Source organism: Oncorhynchus kisutch, linkage group LG5 (assembly GCF_002021735.2).
Source record: "Oncorhynchus kisutch isolate 150728-3 linkage group LG5, Okis_V2, whole genome shotgun sequence".
Classification (NCBI taxonomy): Eukaryota; Metazoa; Chordata; class Actinopteri; order Salmoniformes; family Salmonidae; genus Oncorhynchus; species Oncorhynchus kisutch.
This window is the reverse complement of record NC_034178.2, coordinates 16,285,237-16,306,795: the sequence shown is the minus strand read 5'-3', so window position 1 is coordinate 16,306,795 and position 21,559 is coordinate 16,285,237. Positions and strand designations below refer to the sequence as shown.

The 21,559-nt window shown below is 42.6% G+C and overlaps 1 protein-coding gene across 3 annotated transcripts in view; it reads left to right on the top strand.

The window, feature by feature from the left end:
• ncam2 (neural cell adhesion molecule 2) overlaps positions 1-21,559 on the top strand; it is a 417,495-nt gene that overhangs the window by 299,470 nt on the left and 96,466 nt on the right. For all 3 annotated transcript variants that reach the window (XM_020482721.2, XM_020482720.2, XM_020482722.2), the window contains exon 3: positions 21,275-21,481. In XM_020482721.2, coding sequence (XP_020338310.1) covers positions 21,275-21,481 — 207 coding nt within the window. The remainder of the gene's footprint in view (positions 1-21,274; positions 21,482-21,559) is intronic.

The window sequence follows — 21,559 nt, the reverse complement described above, 5'->3', positions numbered from 1 at the left end:
CAAACACAGCTGATTTAAACTAATTGCATTCTAAAATGAAGATAATGATTTGTTGATTATTGGAGTCAGGTGTGTACCCCGTGGCCGAGGCTAAAAAATGTGACACTAATCAAGGCCCCTGAGGACTGGAGTAGGCCAACCCTTATCTAGGTCTAGATCTGAGCTGTAATCCTTCTAGAATCACATGTATGTTTTGTTTATTCCATGTGTAACTGTGTTGTTTGTGTCGCACTGCTTTGCTTTATCTTGGCCAGGTCGCAGTTGTCAATGAGAACTTGTTCCAAACTGGCCTACCTGGTTAAATAAAGGGGACATTTTTTTAAATGATTTAAGAAAACGTTACTCATGTATGCAGTTTGCTTTCACTCCTCCAGTCTATGACACTGGAACCCTACTGACAGCACTTGACTATAACCTTTGTAACCACCGTCCAGCCATGGAGAACGCAAAGGACAACATGTACGTGTTAGTTTACCTATCGGTTGTGAAAAAGATTTGTACGACGTAAAACCCCCAAAATGACAATTTATTAGATATAGTACATGTTATTGATGTTATATTTTCAACATACACTGAGTATACAAAACATTAAGAACACCTGCTCTTTCTATGACAGACTGAAAGGTGAAAGCAATGACCCTTTGATGTCATCACTTGTTAAATCCACTTCAAATCAGTGTGGATGAAGGGGAGGGGACAGGTTAAAGAATGATTTTTAAGCCTTGAGAGATGAATTGTGTGCCCTTCAGAGGGTGAATGGTAAAGAAGAAAGGTTTGAGTGCCTTTGAATGCGGTGCCAGGTGCACCGGTTGGTGTCAAGAACTGCAACACCGCAGAGTTTTTCATGTTCAACAGTTTCCCATATGTATCAAGAACAGTCCACCACCACCCAAAGGACATCCAGCCAACTTGAAACAACTGTGGGAAGCATGGAGTTAACATGGGCCAGCATCACAGTGGAACGCTGGACACCTTGTCGAGTCCATGACCCAATCGAATTGAGGCTGTTCAGAGGGCAAAAAGGGGGGGGGGGGTGCAACTCAATATTAGGAAGGAATGTTAGGAAGGTGTCCTTAATGTTTTGTGCACTCAGCATGTTAACACGACAGTTAAGCACGGATAGTAATGAAATTCTATGGGAAAAAAACACTCACTAAATATAATATCTTTCAGCTAAAAGAGGCTGCAATATTAAGTCTCAACGTTGAATGGTCTAGGCATTGAAAACTGAAAAGGATTACATCGACAGTACCAGTCAAAAGTTTGGACAAGGGTTTTTCTATTTTCTACGTTGTAGAATAATAGTGAAGACACAAACTATGAAATAACACATGGAATCATTTGGTAACCAAAAAAGTGTTAAACAAATCAAACTACACTGCTCAAAAAAATAAAGGGAACACTAAAATAATACATCCTAGATCTGAATGAATGAAATATTCTTATTAAATACTTTTTTCTTAACATAGTTGAATGTGCTGACAACAAAATCACACAAAAATGATCAACCCATGGAGGTCTGGATTTGGAGTCACACTCAAAATTAAAGTGGAACACCACACTACAGGCTGATCCAACTTTGATGTAATGTCCTTAAAACAAGTCAAAATGAGGCTCAGTAGTGTGTGTGGCCTCCGTGCCTGTATGACCTCCCTACAACGCCTGGGCATGTTCCTGATGAGGTGGCGGGTGGTCTCCTGAGGGATCTCCTCCCAGACCTGGACTAAAGCATCCGCCAACTCCTGGACAGTCTGTGGTGGATGGAGCGAGACATGATGTCCCAGATGTGCACAATTGGATTCAGGTCTGGGGAACGGGCGGGCCAGTCCATAGCATCAACGCCTTCCTCTTGCAGGAACTGCTGACACACTCCAGCCACATGAGGTCTAGCGTTGTCTTGCATTAGGAGCCCAGGCCCAACCGCACCAGCATATGGTCTCACAAGGGGTCTGAGGATCTCATCTTGGTACCTAATGGCAGTCAGGCTACCTCTGGCGAGCACATGGAGGGCTGTGCGGCCCCCCAAAGAAATGCCACCCCACCCCATGACTGACCCACCGCCCAAACCGGTCATGTTGGAGGATGTTGCAGGCAGCAGAACGTTCTCCACGGCGTCTCCAGACTGTCACGTCTGTCATATGTGCTCAGTGTGAACCTGCTTTCATCTGTGAAGAGCACAGGGCACCAGTGGCGAATTTGCCAATCTTGGTGTTCTCTGGCAAATGCCAAACGTCCTGCACGGTCCTGCACAACTCCCACCTGTGGACATCCGGCCCTCATACCACCCTCATGGAGTCTGTTTCTGACCGTTTGAGCAGACACATGTACATTTGTGGCCTGCTGGAGGTCATTTTGTAGGGCTCTGGAAGTGCTCCTCCTGCTCCTCCTTGCACAAAGGCTTGTTGGTTGTTGCCCTCCTACGGCCTCCTCCACGTCTCCTGATGTACTGGCCTGTCTCCTGGTAGCGCCTCCATGCTCTGGACACTACGCTGACAGACACAGCAAACCTTCTTGCTACAGCTCGCATTGATGCGTCATCCTGGATGAGCTGCACTACCTGAGCCACTTGTGTGTGTTGTAGACTCCGTCTCATGCTACCACTAGAGTGAAAGCACCGCCAGCATTCAAAAGTGACCAAAACATCAGCCAGGAAGCATAGGAACTGAGAAGTGCAGAATGCTGCAGTAGCCATGCTGGTTAAGTGTGCTTTGAATTCTATGTAAATCGCTGACAGTGTCACCAGCTAAACACCCCCAGACCATCACACCTCCTCCTTTATGCTTCATGGTGGGAAATACACTCATGGGGATCATCCTACTCTGCGTCCCACAAAGACACTGCGGTTGAAACCAAAAATCTCAAATTTGGACTCAACAGACCATGGGACAGATTTCCACCGGTCTAATGTCCATTGCTCGTCTTTCTTGTCCCAAGCAAGTCTCTAATTATTATTGGTGTCCTTTAGTAGTGGTTTCTTTGCAGCAGTCTGACCATGAAGGCCTGATTTCACGCAGTCTCCTCTGAACAGTTGATGTTGAGATGTGTCTGTTACTTGAACTCTGAAGCATTTATTTGGGCTGCAATCTGAGGTGCAGTTAACTCTAATGAATTTATCCTCTGCAGCAGAGGTAACTCTGGGTCTTCTTTTCCTGTGGCGGTCCTCATGAGAGACAGTTTCATCATAGCACTTGATGGTTTTTGCGACTGCACTCATTTGAGCTGTTCTTGACATATTATGGACATGGTATTTTTCCAAATAGGGCTATCTTCTGTATACCACCCGTACCTTGTAACAACACAACTGATTGTGATGTAAAAAAATAAATCCAGGTAGACTGGAAAGCGGCCAACTCCACCAACTCACCCGTTTCTTCAAAGGACAGCTCTTGCAATTTGCCTGTTTAGCCTGATTTTCTTACCTTCATCTCAGCCAGCTTCTCCACAACCGTCTAGCCATGACTCCTTGACATTGCTAACGTGAGTATTTGTTATTACAATCTAAAAATGAGAATTATAGCCGGTGTATAACAATATTATTAATACTTTTTCTGAACACATTGTTACTTAAATGAAATCGAGTTGTCTTCAATCTGGTCTCAATTTTCCAGACTTTGGTTGTCACTAGTTACCACAGCCACAATATGGGTGTACTGGCTAATACAGTCACAAAGTCTCAGGGTGGATGTTGAAGCGCCAAATCTAGAAAAAAAGGGGGTGTCCATAAACACTTGTACAGACATAGTTACACAGTGAAGCTTTAATGTTTACTGTTAGATGCCAATTTAAATATTGATATCACTTCCGGTGCCGACAGAGATGGCCGCCTCGCTTCGCGTTCCTAGGAAACTATGCAGTTTTTTGTTTTTTTACGTGTTATTTCTTACATTAGTACCCCAGGTCATCCTAGGTTTCATTACACACAGTCGAGAAGAACTACTGAATATAAGATCAGCGTCAACTCACCACCAGTACGACCAAGAATATGTTTTTCACGACGCGGATCCTGTGTTCTGCCTCTCAAACAGGACAACGGAATGGATCCCATGCAGCGACCCAAAAAAACGACTCAGAAAAAGAGGGAAACGAGGCGGTCTTCTGGTCAGACTCCGGAGACGGGCACATCGTGCACCACTCCCTAGCATTCTTCTCGCCAATGTCCAGTCTCTTGACAACAAGGTTGATGAAATCTGAGCATGGGTAGCATTCCAGAGGGACATCAGAGACTGTAACGTTCTTTGCTTCACGGAAACATGGCTCACTGGAGACTGTGCAGCCAGCGGGTTTCTCCACGCATCGCGCCGACAGAAACAAACATCTTTCTGGTAAGAAGAGGGGCGGGGGCGTATGCCTTATGGCTAACGAGACATGGTGTGATGAAAGAAACACACAGGAACTCAAATCCTTCTGTTCACCTGATTTAGAATTCCTCACAATCAAATGTAGACCGCATTATCTACCAAGAGAGTTCTCTTCGATTATAATCACAGCCGTATATATTCCCCCCCAAGCAGACACATCGATGGCTCTGAACGAACTTTATTTGACTCTTTGCAAACTGGAATCCATTTATCCGGAGGCTGCATTCATTGTAGCTGGGGATTTTAACAAGGCTAATCTGAAAACAAGACTCCCTAAATTTTATCAGCATATCGATTGCGCAACCAGGGGTGGAAAAACCTTGGATCATTGTTACTCTAACTTCCGCGACGCACATAAGGCCCTGCCCCGCCCTCCTTTCAGAAAAGCTGACCACGACTCCATTTTGTTGATCCCTGTCTACAGACAGAAACTAAAACAAGAGGCTCCCACGCTGAGGTCTGTCCAACGCTGGTCCGACCAAGCTGACTCCACACTCCAAGACTGCTTCCATCACGTGGACTGGGATATGTTTCGTATTGCGTCAGATAACAATATTGACGAATACACTGATTCGGTGTGCGAGTTCATTAGAACGTGGGTTGATGTCGTTCCCATAGCAACGATTAAAACATTCCCTAACCAGAAACCGTGGATTGATGGCAGCATTCGCATGAAACTGAAAGCGCGAACTACTGCTTTTAATCAGGGCAAGGTGACTGGTAACATGACCGAATACAAACAGTGCAGCTATTCCCTCCGCAAGGCTATCAAACAAGCTAAGCGTCAGTACAGAGACAAAGTAGAATCTCAATTCAACGGCTCAGACACGAGGCATGTGGCAGGGTCTACAGTCAATCACGGACTACAAGAAGAAATCCAGCCCAGTCACGGACCAGCATGTCTTGCTCCCAGGCAGACTAAATAACTTTTTTTGCCTGCTTTGAGGACAATACAGTGCCACTGACACGGCCTGCAACGAAAACATGCGGACTATCCTTCACTGCAGCCGAGGTGAGTAAGACATTTAAACGTGTTAACCCTCGCAAGGCTGCAGGCCCAGACGGCATCCCCAGCCGTGCCCTCAGAGCATGCGCAGACCAGCTGGTCGGTGTGTTTATGGACATATTCAATCAATCCCTATACCAGTCTGCTGTTCCCACATGCTTCAAGAGGGCCACCATTGTTCCTGTTCCCAAGAAAGCTAAGGTAACTGAGCTAAACGACTACCGCCCGTAGCACTCACTTCCGTCATCATGAAGTGCTTTGAGAGACTAGTCAAGGACCATATCACCTCCACCCTACCTGACACCCTAGACCCACTCCAATTTGCTTACCGCCCAAATAGGTCCACAGATGATGCAATCTCAACCACACTGCACACTGCCCTAACCCATCTGGACAAGAGGAATACCTATGTGAGAATGCTGTTCATCGACTACAGCTCGGCATTCAACACCATAGTACCCTCCAAGCTCGTCATCAAGCTCGAGACCCTGGGTCTCGACCCCGCCCTGTGCAACTGGGTACTGGACTTCCTGACGGGCCGCCCCCAGGTGGTGAGGATAGGCAACAACATCTCCACCCTGCTGATCCTCAATACTGGGGCCCCACAAGGGTGTGTTCTGAGCCCTCTCCTGTACTCCCTGTTCACCCACGACTGCGTGGCCACGCACGCCTCCAACTCAATCATCAAGTTTGCGGATGACACAACAGTGGTAGGCTTGATTACCAACAACGACGAGACGGCCTACAGGGAGGAGGTGAGGGCCCTCGGAGTGTGGTGTCAGGAAAATAACCTCACACTCAACGTCAACAAAACTAAGGAGATGATTGTGGACTTCAGGAAACAGCAGAGGGAACACCCCCCCATCCACATCGATGGAACAGTAGTGGAGAGGGTAGCAAGTTTTAAGTTCCTCGGCATACACATCACAGACAAACTGAATTGGTCCACTCACACAGACAGCATCGTGAAGAAGGCGCAGCAGCGCCTCTTCAACCTCAGGAGGCTGAAGAAATTCGGCTTGTCACCAAAAGCACTCACAAACTTCTACAGATGCACAATCGAGAGCATCCTGGCGGGCTGTATCACCGCCTGGTACGGCAACTGCTCCGCCCACAACCGTAAGGCTCTCCAGAGGGTAGTGAGGTCTGCACAACGCATCACCGGGGGCAAACTACCTGCCCTCCAGGACACCTACACCACCCGATGTTACAGGAAGGCCATAAAGATCATCAAGGACATCAACCACCCGAGCCATTGCCTGTTCACCCCGCAATCATCCAGAAGGCGAGGTCAGTACAGGTGCATCAAAGCTGGGACCGAGAGACTGAAAAACAGCTTCTATCTCAAGGCCATCAGACTGTTAAACAGCCAACACTAACATTGAGTGGCTGCTGCCAACACACTGACACTGACACTGACTCAACTCCAGCCACTTTAATAATGGGAATTGATGGGAAATGATGTAAATATATCACTAGCCACTTTAAACAATGCTACCTTATATAATGTTACTTACCCTACATTATTCATCTCATATGCATACGTATATACTGTACTCTATCATCGACTGCATCCTTATGTAATACATGTATCACTAGCCACTTTAACTATGCCACTTTGTTTACATACTCATCTCATATGTATGTACTGTACTCAATACCATCTACTGTATCTTGCCTATGCTGCTCTGTACCATCTATCATTCATATATCCTTATGTACATATTCTTTATCCCCTTACACTGTGTATAAGACAGTAGGTTTGGAATTGTTAGTTTGATTACTTGTTGGTTATTACTGCATTGTCGGGAACTAGAAGCACAAGCATTTCGCTACACTCTCATTAACATCTGCTAACCATGTGTATGTGACAAATAAAATTTGATTTGATAGTTGTATGTAATTCCCTAATATATAAAAAGTATTGCCAGATGAGGCTATGTGTATGGAAATGGTAGCTCATGAGTTTTGACAGATTTACATAGAGATTAAGGGAAAACATTGTCACATCTGACCCACTGTCAGAAATAGTTGTTGTTGTACTGATATCCTCATCCTTACACGCCTTTCCTTTTTGCTATATGTGATATCACACTACACACAAGCACTATATACAGTCGTGGCCAAAAGTTTTGAGAATGACACAAATATAAATTTTCACAAAGTCTGCTGCCTCAGTTTGTATGATGGCAATTTGCATATACTCCAGAATGTTATGAAGAGTGATTAGATGAATTGCAATTAATTGCAAAGTCCCTCTTTGCCATGCAAAATGAACTGAATCACAAAAAAAACATTTCCACTGCAATTCAGCCCTGCCACAAAAGGACCAGCTGACATGTCAGTGATTCTCTCTTTAACACAGGTGTGAGTGTTGATGAGGACAAGGCTGGAGATCACTCTGTCATGCTGATTGAGTTCGAATAACAGACTGGAAGCTTCAAAAGGAGGGTGGTGCTTGGAATCATTGTTCTTCCTCCGTCAAACAATGGTTCCCTGCAAGGAAACACGTGCCGTCATCATTGCTTTGTACAAAAAGGGCTTCACAGGCAAGGATATTGCTGCCAGTAAGATTGCACCTAAATCAACCATTTATCGGATTATCAAGAACTTCAAGGAGAGCGGTTCAATTGTTGTGAAGAAGGCTTAAGGGCGCCCAAGGAAGACCAGCAAGCGCCAGGACCGTCTCCTAAAGTTGATTCGGCTGCGGGATCGGGGCACCACCAGTACATAACTTGCTCAGGAATGGCAGCAGGCAGGTGTGAATGCATCTGCATGCACAGTGAGGCAAAGACTTTTGGAGGATGGCATGGTGTCAAGAAGGGCAGCAAAGAAGCCACTTCTATCGAGGAAAAACATCAGGGACAGACTGATAAAGGTAGAGGGATTGGACTGCTGAGGACTGGGGCAAAGTAATTTTCTCTGATGAATCTGATTGTTTGGGGCATCCGGAAAAAAGCTTGCCCGGAGAAGAAAAGGTGAGCGCTACCATCAGTCCTGTGTCATACCAACAGTAAAGCATCCTGAGACCATTCATGTGTGGGGTTGCTTCTCAGCCAAGGGAGTGGGCTCACTCACAATTTTGACTAAGAACACAGCCATGAATAAAGAATGGTACCAACACATCCTCCAAGAGCAACTTCTCCCAACCATCCAGGAACAGTTTGGTGACGAATGATGCATTTTCCAGCATGATGGAGCACCTTGCCATAAGGCAAAAGTGATAATTAAGTGGCTCGGGGAACAAAACATAGATATTTTGGGTCCATGGCCAGGAAACACCCCAGACCTTAATCCCATTGAGAATTTGTGGTCAATCCTCAAGAGACGGGTGGACAAACACAACCCCACAAATTCTGACAAACTCCAAGCATTGATTATGCAAGAATGGGCTGCCATCAGTCAGGATGTGGCCCAGAAGTTTATTGACAGCATGCCAGGGCAGATTGCAGAGGTCTTGAAAAAGAAGGATCAACACTGCAAATATTGACTCTTTGCATCAACTTAATGTAGTTGTCAACTTTCAATAAAATAATTATACTTCAGTATTCCATGGCAACATCTGACAAAAATATCTAAAGACACTGAAGCAGCAAACTTTGGACATTAATATTTGTGTTATTCTCAAAACATTTGGCCTCGACTGTATACAAAAGTATGTGGACACACCTTAAAATGAGTGGATTCGGATATTTCAGCCATACCTGTTGCTAACAGGTGTATAAAATCAAGCACACCGCCATGCAATCTCCTTGACAAACATTGGCATTAGAATGACCTTACTGAACGTGGCACCCTCATAGGATGCCACCTTCGCAACAAGTCAGTTCATAAAAATTTTCCGCTGCTAGAGCTGCCGCGGTCAACTGTAAGTCGAATTAAACCAAATTGAATCAAATGTTACTAGTCACATGCGCCGACTACAACAAGTTTAGACTTTACCGTGAAATGCTTCCTTACAAGCCCTTATCCAACAGTGCAGTTCAAGAAGAATAAATTATTTACCAAGTAGACAAAAATAAAAAGTAATAATAAAAAGTAACACAATAAGTAACACAATAAGAATAATAAGAATAACAACAAGGCTATATACAGGAGCAAACGGTACCGAGTCAGTGTGCGGGGTACAGGATACTTAAAGTAATCTGTACATGTACAGTTGAAGTCGGAAGTTTACATACACTTAGGTTGGAGTCGTTGAAACTCGTTTTTCAACCACTCCACAAATGTCTTGTTAACAAACTATAGTTTTGGCATGTCGGTTAGGACATCTACTTTGTGCATGACGCAAGTCATTTTTCCAACAATTGTTTACGGACAGATTATTTAATTTATAATTCACTGTATAACAATTCCAGTAGGTCAGAAGTTTACATACAATAAGTTGACTATGCCTTTTAAACAGCTTGGAAAATTCCAGAAAATGATGTCATGGCTTTAGAAGCTTTTGATAGGCTAATTGACATCATTTGAGTCAATTGGAGGTGTACCTGTGGATGTATTTCAAGGCCTTCCTTCAAACTCAGTGCCTCTTTGCTTGACATCATGGCAAAATCAAAACCTCCAAGTTTGGTTCATCCTTGGGAGCAATTTCCAATTTCCAAATGCCTGAAGGTGCCATGTTCATCTGTACAAACAATAGTTCGCAAATATTAACACCATGGGACCACGCAGCCGTCATACTGCTCAGGAAGGAGACTCGTTCTGTCTCTTAGAGATGAACGTACTTTGGTGCAAAAAGTGCAAATCAATACCCAACAACAGCAAAGGACATTGAAGACGCTTGAGGAAACTGGTACAAAAGTATCTATATCCACAGTAAAATGAGTCCTATATCGACACAACCTGAAAGGCCGCTCAGCAAGGAAGAAGCCACTGCTCCAAAACCGCCATAAAAAAGCCAGGCTATGGTTTGCAACTGTACATGGGGACGAAGATCGTACTATTTGGAGAAATGTCCTCTAGTCTGATGAAACAAGAATAGAACTGTTGGGCCATAATGACCATCGTTATGTTTGAATGAAACATGGGGAGGCTTCCAAGCCAAAGAACAGCATTCCAACCGTGAAGCACAGGGGTGGCAGTATCATGTTGTGGGGGTGCTTTGCTGCCGGAAGGACTGGTGCACTTCACAAAATAGATGTCATCATGAGGTAGGAAAATTATGTGGATATATTGAAGCAACATCTCAAGACATCAGTTAAAGCTTGGTCGCAATGGGTCTTCCAAATTGACAATGACACCAAGCATACTTCCAAAATTGTGGCAAAATGACTTAAGGACAAGTCAAGGTATTGGAGTGTCCATCACAAAGCCCTGACCTCAATCCTATAGAACATTTGTGGGCAGAACTGAAAAAGTGTGTGTGAGCAAGGCTGCTTACAACTCAGTTGCTCAGTTGCACCAGCTCTGTCAGGAGGAATGGGCCAAAATTCACCCTCTGACGAATCATCAAACAGGCAAAGTGTCAATACAGGACTAAGATTGAATTGTACTACACTGGCTCCGACGCTGATTGGATGTGGCAAGGCTTCCAAATTATTACAGACTACAAAGGGAAGCACAGCTGCATGCTGCCCAGTGACACGAGCCTAGAAGACGAGCTGAATTACTTATACTCTCTTCTAGGCAAGTAACACTGAAGCATGCATGAGAGCATCATGCATGAAACAGACCTTGAAACAGATCAACATTCACAAGGCTGCATGGCCAGACAGATTGCCAGGACGTGCACCCTGAGCATGCACTGCCCAACTGGCAAGTGTCTTCACTGACGTTTTCAACATCTCCCTGTCTGAGTCTGTAATACCAACATGTTTCAAGCAGACCACCATAGTCCTTGTGCCCAAGAACAGTAAGGTAACCTGCCTAAATGACTACCAACCCATAGCACTCACATCTGTAACATGAAGTGCTTTGAAAGGCTGGTCATGGATCACATCAACACCATTATTCCAGAAACCCTAGACCCACATCCGTCCCCTGGTGGTAAGGGTAGGTAACAACACATCCACCACGCTGATCCTCAACACGGGGGCCCCTCAGGGTTGTGTGCTCAGTCCCCTCCTGTACTCCCTGTTCACTCATGACTGCATGGCCAGGCACGACTCGAACACCATCATTAAGTTTGCCGATGACAGAACATTGGTAGGCCTGATCACCAACAACGACGAGACAGCTTATAGGGAGGGGGTCAGAGACCAGTGCCAGGACAACAACCTCTCCCTCAATGTAATCAAGACAAAGGAGATGATTGTGGACTACAGGAAAAGGAGGACCGAGCAGGCCCCCATTCCCATTCTCATCGACAGGGCTGTAGTGGAGCAGGTTGAGAGCTTCAAGTTCCTTGGTGTCCACATCACTAACAAACTAACATTTTCCAAGAGCACCGGACAGTTGTGAAGAGGGCTAAACAAAACCTATTCCCCCTCAGGAGACTGAAAAGATTTGGCATTTGGTTAGCTTCTCAAATAGTTCAACAGCTCCACCGGCGAGAGCATCCTAACTGGTTGCATCACTGCCTGGCAACTGCTCGGCCTCCGACCGTAAGGCACTACAGAGGGTAGTGCGTATGGCCCCAGTGATGTACTGGGCCGATCTTCCTGCCATCCAGGACCTTTATACCAGGTGGTGTCAGAGGCAGAGTTGCGAAGAAAAAAACACATCTGACTGGTCAATAAAAGATTAAGATGGGCAAAAGAACAGACTGGACAGAGGCCAGCATCCCGGAGTCACCTCTTCACTGTTGACGTTGAGACTGGTTTTTTGCGGGTACTATTTAATGAAGCAGCCAGTTGAGGACTTGTGAGGCATCGTTTCTCAAACTGTACACACTAATGTATTTGTCCTCTTGCTTGGTTGTGGACCGCGGCCTCCCACTCTTTCTATTCTGGTTAGAGCCAGTTTGGTTTGCGCTGTTCGATGAAGGGAGTAGTACACAGCGTTGTACGAGATCTTCAATTTATTGGCAATTTCTCGCATGGAGTAGACTTAATTTCTCAGAACAAGAATAGACTGACGAGTTTCAGAGGAAAGTCCTTTGTTTCTGGCGATTTTGAACCTGTAATCGAACCCACAAATGCTAACACTCCAGATACTTAACTAGTCTAAGCAAGGCCAGTTTTGATTGCTTCTTTATTGGCACAACATTTTTCAGCTATGCTAACATAATTACAAAAGTGTTTTCTAATGATCAATTGGCCATTTTTATAAAGATACACTTGGATTAGCTAACACATCATTCCGTTGGAACACAGGAGTGATGGTTGCTGATAATGGTCCTCTCTACGTCTATGTAGATATTCCATTACAATTCAGTCGTTTCCAGCTACAGTAGTCATTTCCAACCTTAAAAATGTCTACACTGTATTTCTGATCAATTTGATGTTATTTTAATGGACAAAAATGTCCTTTTCTTTTCAAAACAAGGACATTTCTAAGTGACCCCAAACTTTTGAACAGCAGTTTTCATACACATCTTTTTTATATATTTATTTTATTACTTTCCAACCCTACCACCCCTCCCACAATTGTAGCAAACTAGTAAACGGCAACGCTTATGCCTGTATATCCAGCTTATACATACTTTATACATCTTTTTTTACAATAGTTTTATTATGTTTGTTTTTAACTCTTGTCCTTCCTCTAGTTGTGCTATCTGCAGGGTTAGCTCCAGGTAAATGTTGCAATTCTTCAGCCATTCCTGGATCTGTGACCAAAAACAAGCTACATATGGACAGTACCAAAATAAAGTATCTAATGATTCTGCCTCTCCGCAGCAAAATCTGCAGAGCTGGGAAGGTTGTATCCCCCATGTAAATAACATTCTGTTGGTTGCAAGAATTCTGTTTTAAGTTTTGAATCCAGCATGGTTTTGCATATCAGTTCATAAACCATGTGCCATGGAATTGGTACGTCAAAATATATGGGACGGCTGCCAATTTGTTGGTCCTTAAATGAAACTTAAATGAAACTGGTATACTTTTTTTTATTTCTCACAATTTTCTTTAACCAATTATGGACTTTAATGCAGAGCCGACAGACAAGTTCCTTACTTTTCCCCCTTCTACTTTCCTCTTTCCTTGGTTGTAATTATGGTTAGCTGCATGTTTGACAACTCCACCAGTCGTATTATGATATCATTTACAAAGATTATACCTATTTTATCAGTTAGTATTTAGTATATCTGAGTTTAACCACAATATTGGTTCTTTCTTTCTTTTTTGGTGGATTAAATTGAACAAACAACTTTCTGTGGCTTGTTTTAAAAATTACGATACTTGGGAGATGAGAGGTTGAGAGGTTGTAATCTGAATAAAGGGAAAAAAGGCCTTTCTTGAACATAGGTTGAGATGTTCTTACTAATTTGCTAGAGAATCAGTTTGGATATAAATATAACTTTTGCATGACTGAAGCCTTTAGTGAGAGGTCTAATGCTTTAATATTTAATCATTTCTGCCCTCCAAATTCATATTAATTATAAAAATAGGCCTGTTTAATTTTGTCTTGCTTGCCATTCCAAATAAAATTGAATATTTTTTTCTCATATAATATTTTTTTTTTCGCTAAGTGTAGTCAAGACCATAAGCAAATAGGTAAACTAGGATATTACTAAAGCCTTAATCATGGTGATTTTTCCACAATTAGAAAGGTTTTTACCTTTCCATGGCAGCAAGATCTTATCTATTTTTGCTACCTTTCTCCTAAAATGTATTGGAGTGAGAATGTATTTTTTTATTCTACATCACCATCAGACCCTTTTATTGGTGAACTACACAGTAAAGTAAAAGTAGTCTTTTTTTTTTATGATCCAATATGTAATATAGTAAATTTATAATAATTTGGTTGTAATCCAGAGTTTAGAAAAATGGTCTAGATCCTCTGAAGCTGTGGAGGGATCCAAGTTGTGGATTTAAAAGAACATGAATCATCAGCGTACAATGAAACCTTTGTTTTTAAGCCCTGTATTTCTAATCCCTTGATATTATTGTTGGATCTGATTTTAATAGCTAACATTTCGATGGCCATAGTAAATACAGTTGAAGTCAGAAGTTTACATACACCTTACCCAAATACATTTAAACTCCGTTTTTCACAATTCCTAACATTTAATCCTAGTAAAATGTCCTGTCTTAGGTCAGTGAGGATCACCACTTTGTTTTTAAGAATGTGAGATGTCAGAATATTAGAATATAATTCTTTTATCACATTCCCAGTGGGTCAGAAGTTTACTTGCACTCAATTAGTATTTGGTAGCATTGCCTTTAAATTGGTTAATTTGGGTCAAATGTTTCAGGTAGCCTTCCACAAGCTTCCCACAATAAGTTCCTCCTGACAGTGCTGGTGTAACTGAGTCAGGTTTGTAGGCCTCCTTGCTCGCACACACTTTTTCAGTTCTGCCCACACATTTTGTAAAGGATTGAGCTCAGGGCTTTGTGAGGGCCACTCCAATACCTTGACTTTGTTGTCCTTAAGCCATTTTACCAAACTTGGGAAGTATGCTTGGGGTCATTGTCCATTTGGAAGACCCATTTGCGACCAAGCTTTAACTTCTTGACTGATGTCTTGAGATGTTGCATCAATATTTCCACATAATTTTCTTTCTTCATAATGCCATCTATTTTGTGAAGTGCAACAGTTCCTCCTACAACAAAGCACCCCCACAACATAATGCTGCCACTCCAGTGCTTCACGGTTGGGATGGTGTTCTTCGGCTTGCAAGCGTCCTCCTTTCCCTCCAAATATAACGATGGTCATTATGGCCAAACAGTTCTATTTTTGTTTCATCACACCAGAGGACATTTCTTCAAAAAGTACGATCTTTGTCCCCATGTGCAGATGCAAACCGTAGTCTGGCTTTTTTATGGAGGTTTTGGAGCAGTGGCTTCTTCCTTGCTGAATGGCCTTTCAGGTTATGTCGATATAGAACTCGTTTTACTGTGGATTTAGAAACCCTTGTACCTGTATACTACAGCATCTTCACAAGGTCCTTTGCTGTTGCTCTGGGATTGATTTGCACTTTTCACACCAAAGTATGTTCATCTCTAGGAGACAGAACGCAACTCCTTCCTGAGCGGTATTATGACTGCGTGGTCCCATGGTGTTTATACTTGCGTACTATTGTTTGTACAGATAAACGTGGTACCTTCAGGCGTTTGGAAATTGCTCCCAAGGATGAACCAGACTTGTGGAGGTCTACAACTTGTTTTCTGAGGTCTTGGTTGATTTCTTTGATTTTCCCATGATGTCAAGTAAATAGGCACTGAGTTTGAAGGTAGGCCTTGAAATACATCCACAGGTACACCTCCAATGATGTCAATTAGCCCATAATTTTCTGTAATTTTCAAAGCTGTTTAAAGGCCCAGTCAACTTGGTGTATGTAAACTTCTGACCCACTGGAATTGTGATACAGATTATTTCACTTATAATTTACTGTCTGTAAACAATTGTTTGAGAAATTACTTGTGTGATGCACAAAGTAGATGTCCTAACCGACTTACCAAAACTATAGTTTTGTAACAAGAAATTTGAGGACTGGTTGAAAAAATGAGTTTTAATGACTCCAACCTAAGTGTATGTAAGGGAACACCCCCCTGAAATGGACAAAAATGAATGGGAATTCATTGGCACTGGACAAACCATATACACGGTGTCCAATACCACTCAATTTGGCATTGTTTTGTTCAAAGTTGATTGCAAATGCCATATGGCAAATGCCAGGTGTAACACTTTAAAAATCCAACAGGTGGCGAGTGCGCTCCACCATGGTTTTTCATATTGCAAATGCAACACAAGTCAACATCCAAAAGTAACATTTTGAAAAAGTGAGAAAAAAAAATTCCAAAACCTAGCAACCCCTTAAAGTGCTTTCTGGACTGTTTTTCGAAATTATTTCGTTTTTTGTCAATTAATCATGTGTAAGAACTGTAGAATATACTTTTGTCAACTTTTATGATCATAATTTCTTTTCTTACTTGTGCATAAAGCATATGTTTTGTCCATTTGTAATATGATTTCATAGGAAGTCAAAAGTCACTTTTTTTTGGCCAAATGCCATAAGAAATGTCCAAATGCAATAAGAAAGATTTGAAAATGCCAAATCAGGATGTTATGTCCATTTGCCATCACGAATGTGACATGCTCAAAAATCCTGCAGAAATGCAAAATTTACTGGCCTGATGAACACAGGATGGACGGGCAGTGATAGTTGTTCCTTTCCATCGCTCGTTGTGTTGACTTCATCATGTCCATTTGGTGATGTTTTTCACTGTTGAATCATATTGCAAGTGCACGTGCATTTGCAATATGGTTCAATGGGCATTTACCATCACGAATTTGTCATGCTCAAAAATCCTGCAGAAATGCAACATTGACTGGCCTGATGAACACAGGATGGCCGGGCATTGATAGTGGTTCTTCTCCATTGCTCGTTGTGTCGATTTCATTATGTCCATTTGTTTATGTTTTCTCACTTTTGCAAATTCACTGTGCATTTGCAATATGGTTCAATGGGCATTTACCATCATGAATTTGTCATGCTCAAAAATCCTGCAGGAATGCGAAATTGACTGGCCTGATGAACTCGGGATGGCTGGGCAGTGATTCTGGTTCCTCTCCATCGCTCGTTAGGGTTGATTTCAGAATGTCACTTTGGTGATGGTATCTCACTGTTTAAACATATTGCAAATGGACAATAGTCACCAGCAAGTCACCGTCCATCAGTCAATTAGATATCATTCTGACACCAAACTGATACAAACTGACACCAAACCCACTTTCTCCAACTCGTTTAGTAGCCAACTATCACATACTTCAGAGCTGGCCCAAAATTCACAACGCCTTCTGTTCAAACCATAATAAAAACGTAAAACACGTAGTTACATTCTAGCTGCAGGTCCAGTTCTGATGTTATGTGTAGGCCTAGCTGAGGCGACCCCGAATCCCAAGTTTCGGCTCGTTAGGTCATTTGGTGCCCGAGCAAGACCCTAATTGGTGCTGAAAATCCACTTCTTTTCCATGCCTTGCTACGGAATGAGCTATCGGACAGAAACATTGGGGTCCGTCTATATGGGCCGAGGCGGTCGCAATGCACCTCGTCTTGCGACTCTGGGACGTTTCTAAATGTCATTTTCGTGATGCAAAAATTAATTGAAGTTATTGCAAATGTACAAGGCTGTTTCTCGGTCCGTGAACCTTCTAGAGCCAGGTAACTCACCACGCACTATCGACCTGAGGTTTAGAACAGGATTCTAAAGTTTCGGAACTCTAGGTCTGACGGTTCTTTAATAGTTCGAACAAGGTTAACTAATGCAGGCAGTGTATTTCTCTACGCACCCCAATGTGTCCCTCCTTCCAAGCTGTGTGTGTGTGATTCAGTTCTTCTTTGAAAGTTTATGGGAGAAATGACTGATTTACAGTTCATGGGGGTTGCCTAATCACACATATGAAGTTTTGGAAAGATCTGACTTTTTTAACCCTTCGAAACAGCCCCTGTGACACCAATTATGGCGCGTCCGGTTCGCACAGGAAGCTATAAGTAAACACATATCCTCATATGCTTTTACAGAATCCTGAGTTTGAAGTATTTACCATGAAAACTGACTGATTTACACAGGTTTGAATGCACTATTTCTATCAAACTGCAGGTAGGGTATGGATATACACTTTTAGGGTGATTTTAACCACTTCCGGTTGGTCCAGGAAGCTTAGAATCGACACAGGTAGACCTCATAGTGGCCTGATGGACTGTCATCGAAGACAGGCTCATAAGGCATTCATAACCCACATAGGCTTCAGGTTGAATAAAGGGGTGCAGTGTATTCCCACACAGAAACATTGGGGTCCGTCTCTATGGGCCGAGACAGTTTCAATGCACCTAGTCTTGCGTCTCTGAGACTTTTCTAAATGTCGTAATTTTCGTAATGGTCAAAATGAATTGAAGTCATTGCAAATGTACGAGGCTGTTTCTCGGTCCGAGAACCTTCTAGGGCCACCTAACTCACCACGCACTATCGACCTGAGGTCTAGAACAGGTTTCTAAAGTTTCAGAACTCTAGGTCTGACGGTTCTTTTTTAGCTCGAACAAAGGTAACTATTGCAGGCACTGTCTGTCTCTACGCACCCCAATGGGTCCCTCCTGCCAAGCTGTGTGTGTGTGTGTGTGTGTGTGTGTGTGTGTGTGTGTGTGTGTGTGTGTGTATGTGTGTGATTTAGTTTTTCTTTGAAATTTTATGGAAGTCATGACTGGTTTACAGTTCATGGGGATTGCCTAATCACACATATGAAGCTTTGAAAAGGTCTGACCATTTTAACCCTTCAAAACAGCCACTATAAACACCATTTAAGGCACTTCCGGTTGGCACAGGAAGCTATAAGTAAACTTATATCCAATTTGACATTGTACGATTTCTCTTAAACGACGATAGATAAATGTCTGTTTCTTTTTTTTATTGACACCGTAGGTTCCTTTACTTTGACGTGAAGCGGAAAAATTATTGCTCTATTTTCATTTTGGACCTTTAATCCCAGAAAAATGGCCATAACTCAAAAACCATTGAGGCCTAGACGCCATCTTGTTCGGGACCAACTGCCCATTATGCCAAACCTATGCTCACCAAGTTTCGTCTTCGAAGTCTTTTCCGTTTTTGAGATAAGGCCACGTCCATGATTCGTGATGTTTTGTACATTTGCAATATGATTCCATTCGCCCTCTTGTGGGATTTATCGGGACAGTGGAAAAATGACCAAAATGTGATTATTTTATAAAACGGAAACCGAATATCCGAGAGAGAGAGTTTGATGACTTCCCGGTAGATCCGGCCCTGCCGCACGGCCCGATGCCGTCCGCAAATTTTACAAACGTTTTCGGACGTCTGGTAAGGGACCGTACATTTGCAATATGGACTTTCTCACTAACCATATGGCGAATGTCAAAATGTTCCTTTAAGGTATGTAAACTTCCGACTTCAACTGTAGATATGCTGATAGTGGACAGTTTTATACTTTCTGAGATGTAGCCATTATTTGTTATTTTACACCTCGGGTTACTATACATTTTTTTAACCCATTTTATAAGAGATTCTCCAAAATTTGAAATGTTCCAGGCATTTATATATAAACTCCAGTTGTAGTTTATCAAAAGCCTTTTCTAAGTACGCTATGAATAGTAGAACTGGTTTCCCAGTTTTTTTTATATCGTTCTGTTGTTTCCAGTACTTGCCTCATATTATCTCCAATGAATCGCCCATGTAAAAAAAAACTGTCTGATTTAGAATGAATTATGTCTGACAATACCTTTTAAATTCTATGTGCTATACATTTTGATAGAATATTTGCATCACAACACTACACATATTTTTTTTACGGACTGGATCTTTTATATTTCCCATTTGTATCCTGTTTCAGTAATAATGAAATCAGACCTTGCTGAGTGTCTGCGCCCTGGTCTTAGTATTTTGTGTTTATATATTTATTTGGTCAGGCCAGGGTGTGACATGGGGTTATTTTGTGTTGTGTTGTGGTATTGGGGGTTTTAGTAGGTATTGGGATTGTGGCTGAGTAGAGATGTCTAGCATAGTCTATGGCTGCCTGAGGTTCTCAATCAGTCAGGTGATTCTCGTTGTCTCTGATTGGGAACCATATTTAGGTAGCCTGGGTTTCACTGTGTGTTTGTTCCTGTCTCTGTATTAGTTATTTCACCAGACAGGCTGTATAGGTTTCACGTTCCGTTTCTTGTTTTTGTATTGTTTGTGTTTTTTCTTATTAAAGATGTATCGAACTAACCACGCTGAATTTTGGTCCGACTCTCCTTCAACGGAAGAAAGCCGTATCACCATGTACATAGGAGTGGTTAAAACATGCTTATAACAGTCTTCTGAGTATATCAAAAAAGGACTTAAAGGCTTTAAAACTACATCCCTCCTCTGTACTTTCACCTTCACATGAGTCTTTCTGTATGGCTGTTCATTTGCCATACAATTAGCTTCGGTTCGAGGAGATGGAGGACACTGAAACGAAAACATATTCCTGGATAGCTGAACATTCTTAATAGTGGAAATGATTTCTGATTTTACTTTTGAAATCATCAAACAATGACTCTGCTGTCTCTAAGCCCTCTCTTGCCATTTCTCCATCCTGGAACAGTTTCTTGTGCGACTCACCCGATACGATGCAATCGTGGCTGCCTTTTGATTTTGAGCTTGGCTTTGTAAATATCTATTTTGGTGGGGGGGGAAGCTAGTTGAGATTTCAACTCTTTTACTTTTCTCTTCTGTAGTTCACTTTTAGCTGGAAAGTCACTTTTTTGGTCCAGCACTCATATTAAAAACGTAACTGCAACTTCATAAAAAAAAATTCGTAAAAAAACTACTAGCACTGGAACAACAAATAATATTCTGTTACAGGTCTGTTGTAGGTCTACACTAGCGTGGAAACGAAAACGTACTAACTGCAGATGGTTGCTATGGTAGCAACAGTTTGGAAAACAAATGTAGCAACTATAATTGGTCCAATTTTACGTAAATCAAGCAGTTTTTTTAAATGTTATTTTGGCTGTGCGATAATATTCAAGAAAGAACCTAACCTGTGAGCAAAGCTTACGGTGCTTCAGAACTGTTGACCTTATTATTTTCAAGCAAAACTCGATGGTAACGCTGTGAATTGCAAAAATATATTTTTATGTCCATACATTTTGAAAACATTTGAGTTTTCCCGAAGTGGGATAACACATTTCAAAGAAGCATAACTTTCCCATGTTGAAAAAGAGCTGATTAGCCTACCATTTATTTCAGGTGTGCTTATAGATATATAAGTGGAACTAATGATTGGGTACTCAAGGGGAGGTTTGGGAAATACTGCTCTAGAGTCAACGGCTTGGCTTGGTTCTTTTATACAGTTCTCTCTCCCTCCCCAGTGATTGGCGAGCCGGTGAAGCTGGAGTGGTTTAACCCCCAGGGGGAGCGCATCGTGTCTTCCCAGCGTGTGGCCCTGCACACCGGGGAGGACAGCTCCAGGCTGACCATCTACAACGCTGTAGTGGAGGACGCGGGCATCTACCGCTGCCAGACCACCGACGCCCAGGGACAGACACAGGAGGCCACCATGGTGCTGGAGATGTACCGTGAGTGTCACTTGCATGCATATGTAACAGAGAAGAACACACACACCACATTCTTTGCATTCCCTCTGTATCCATTCC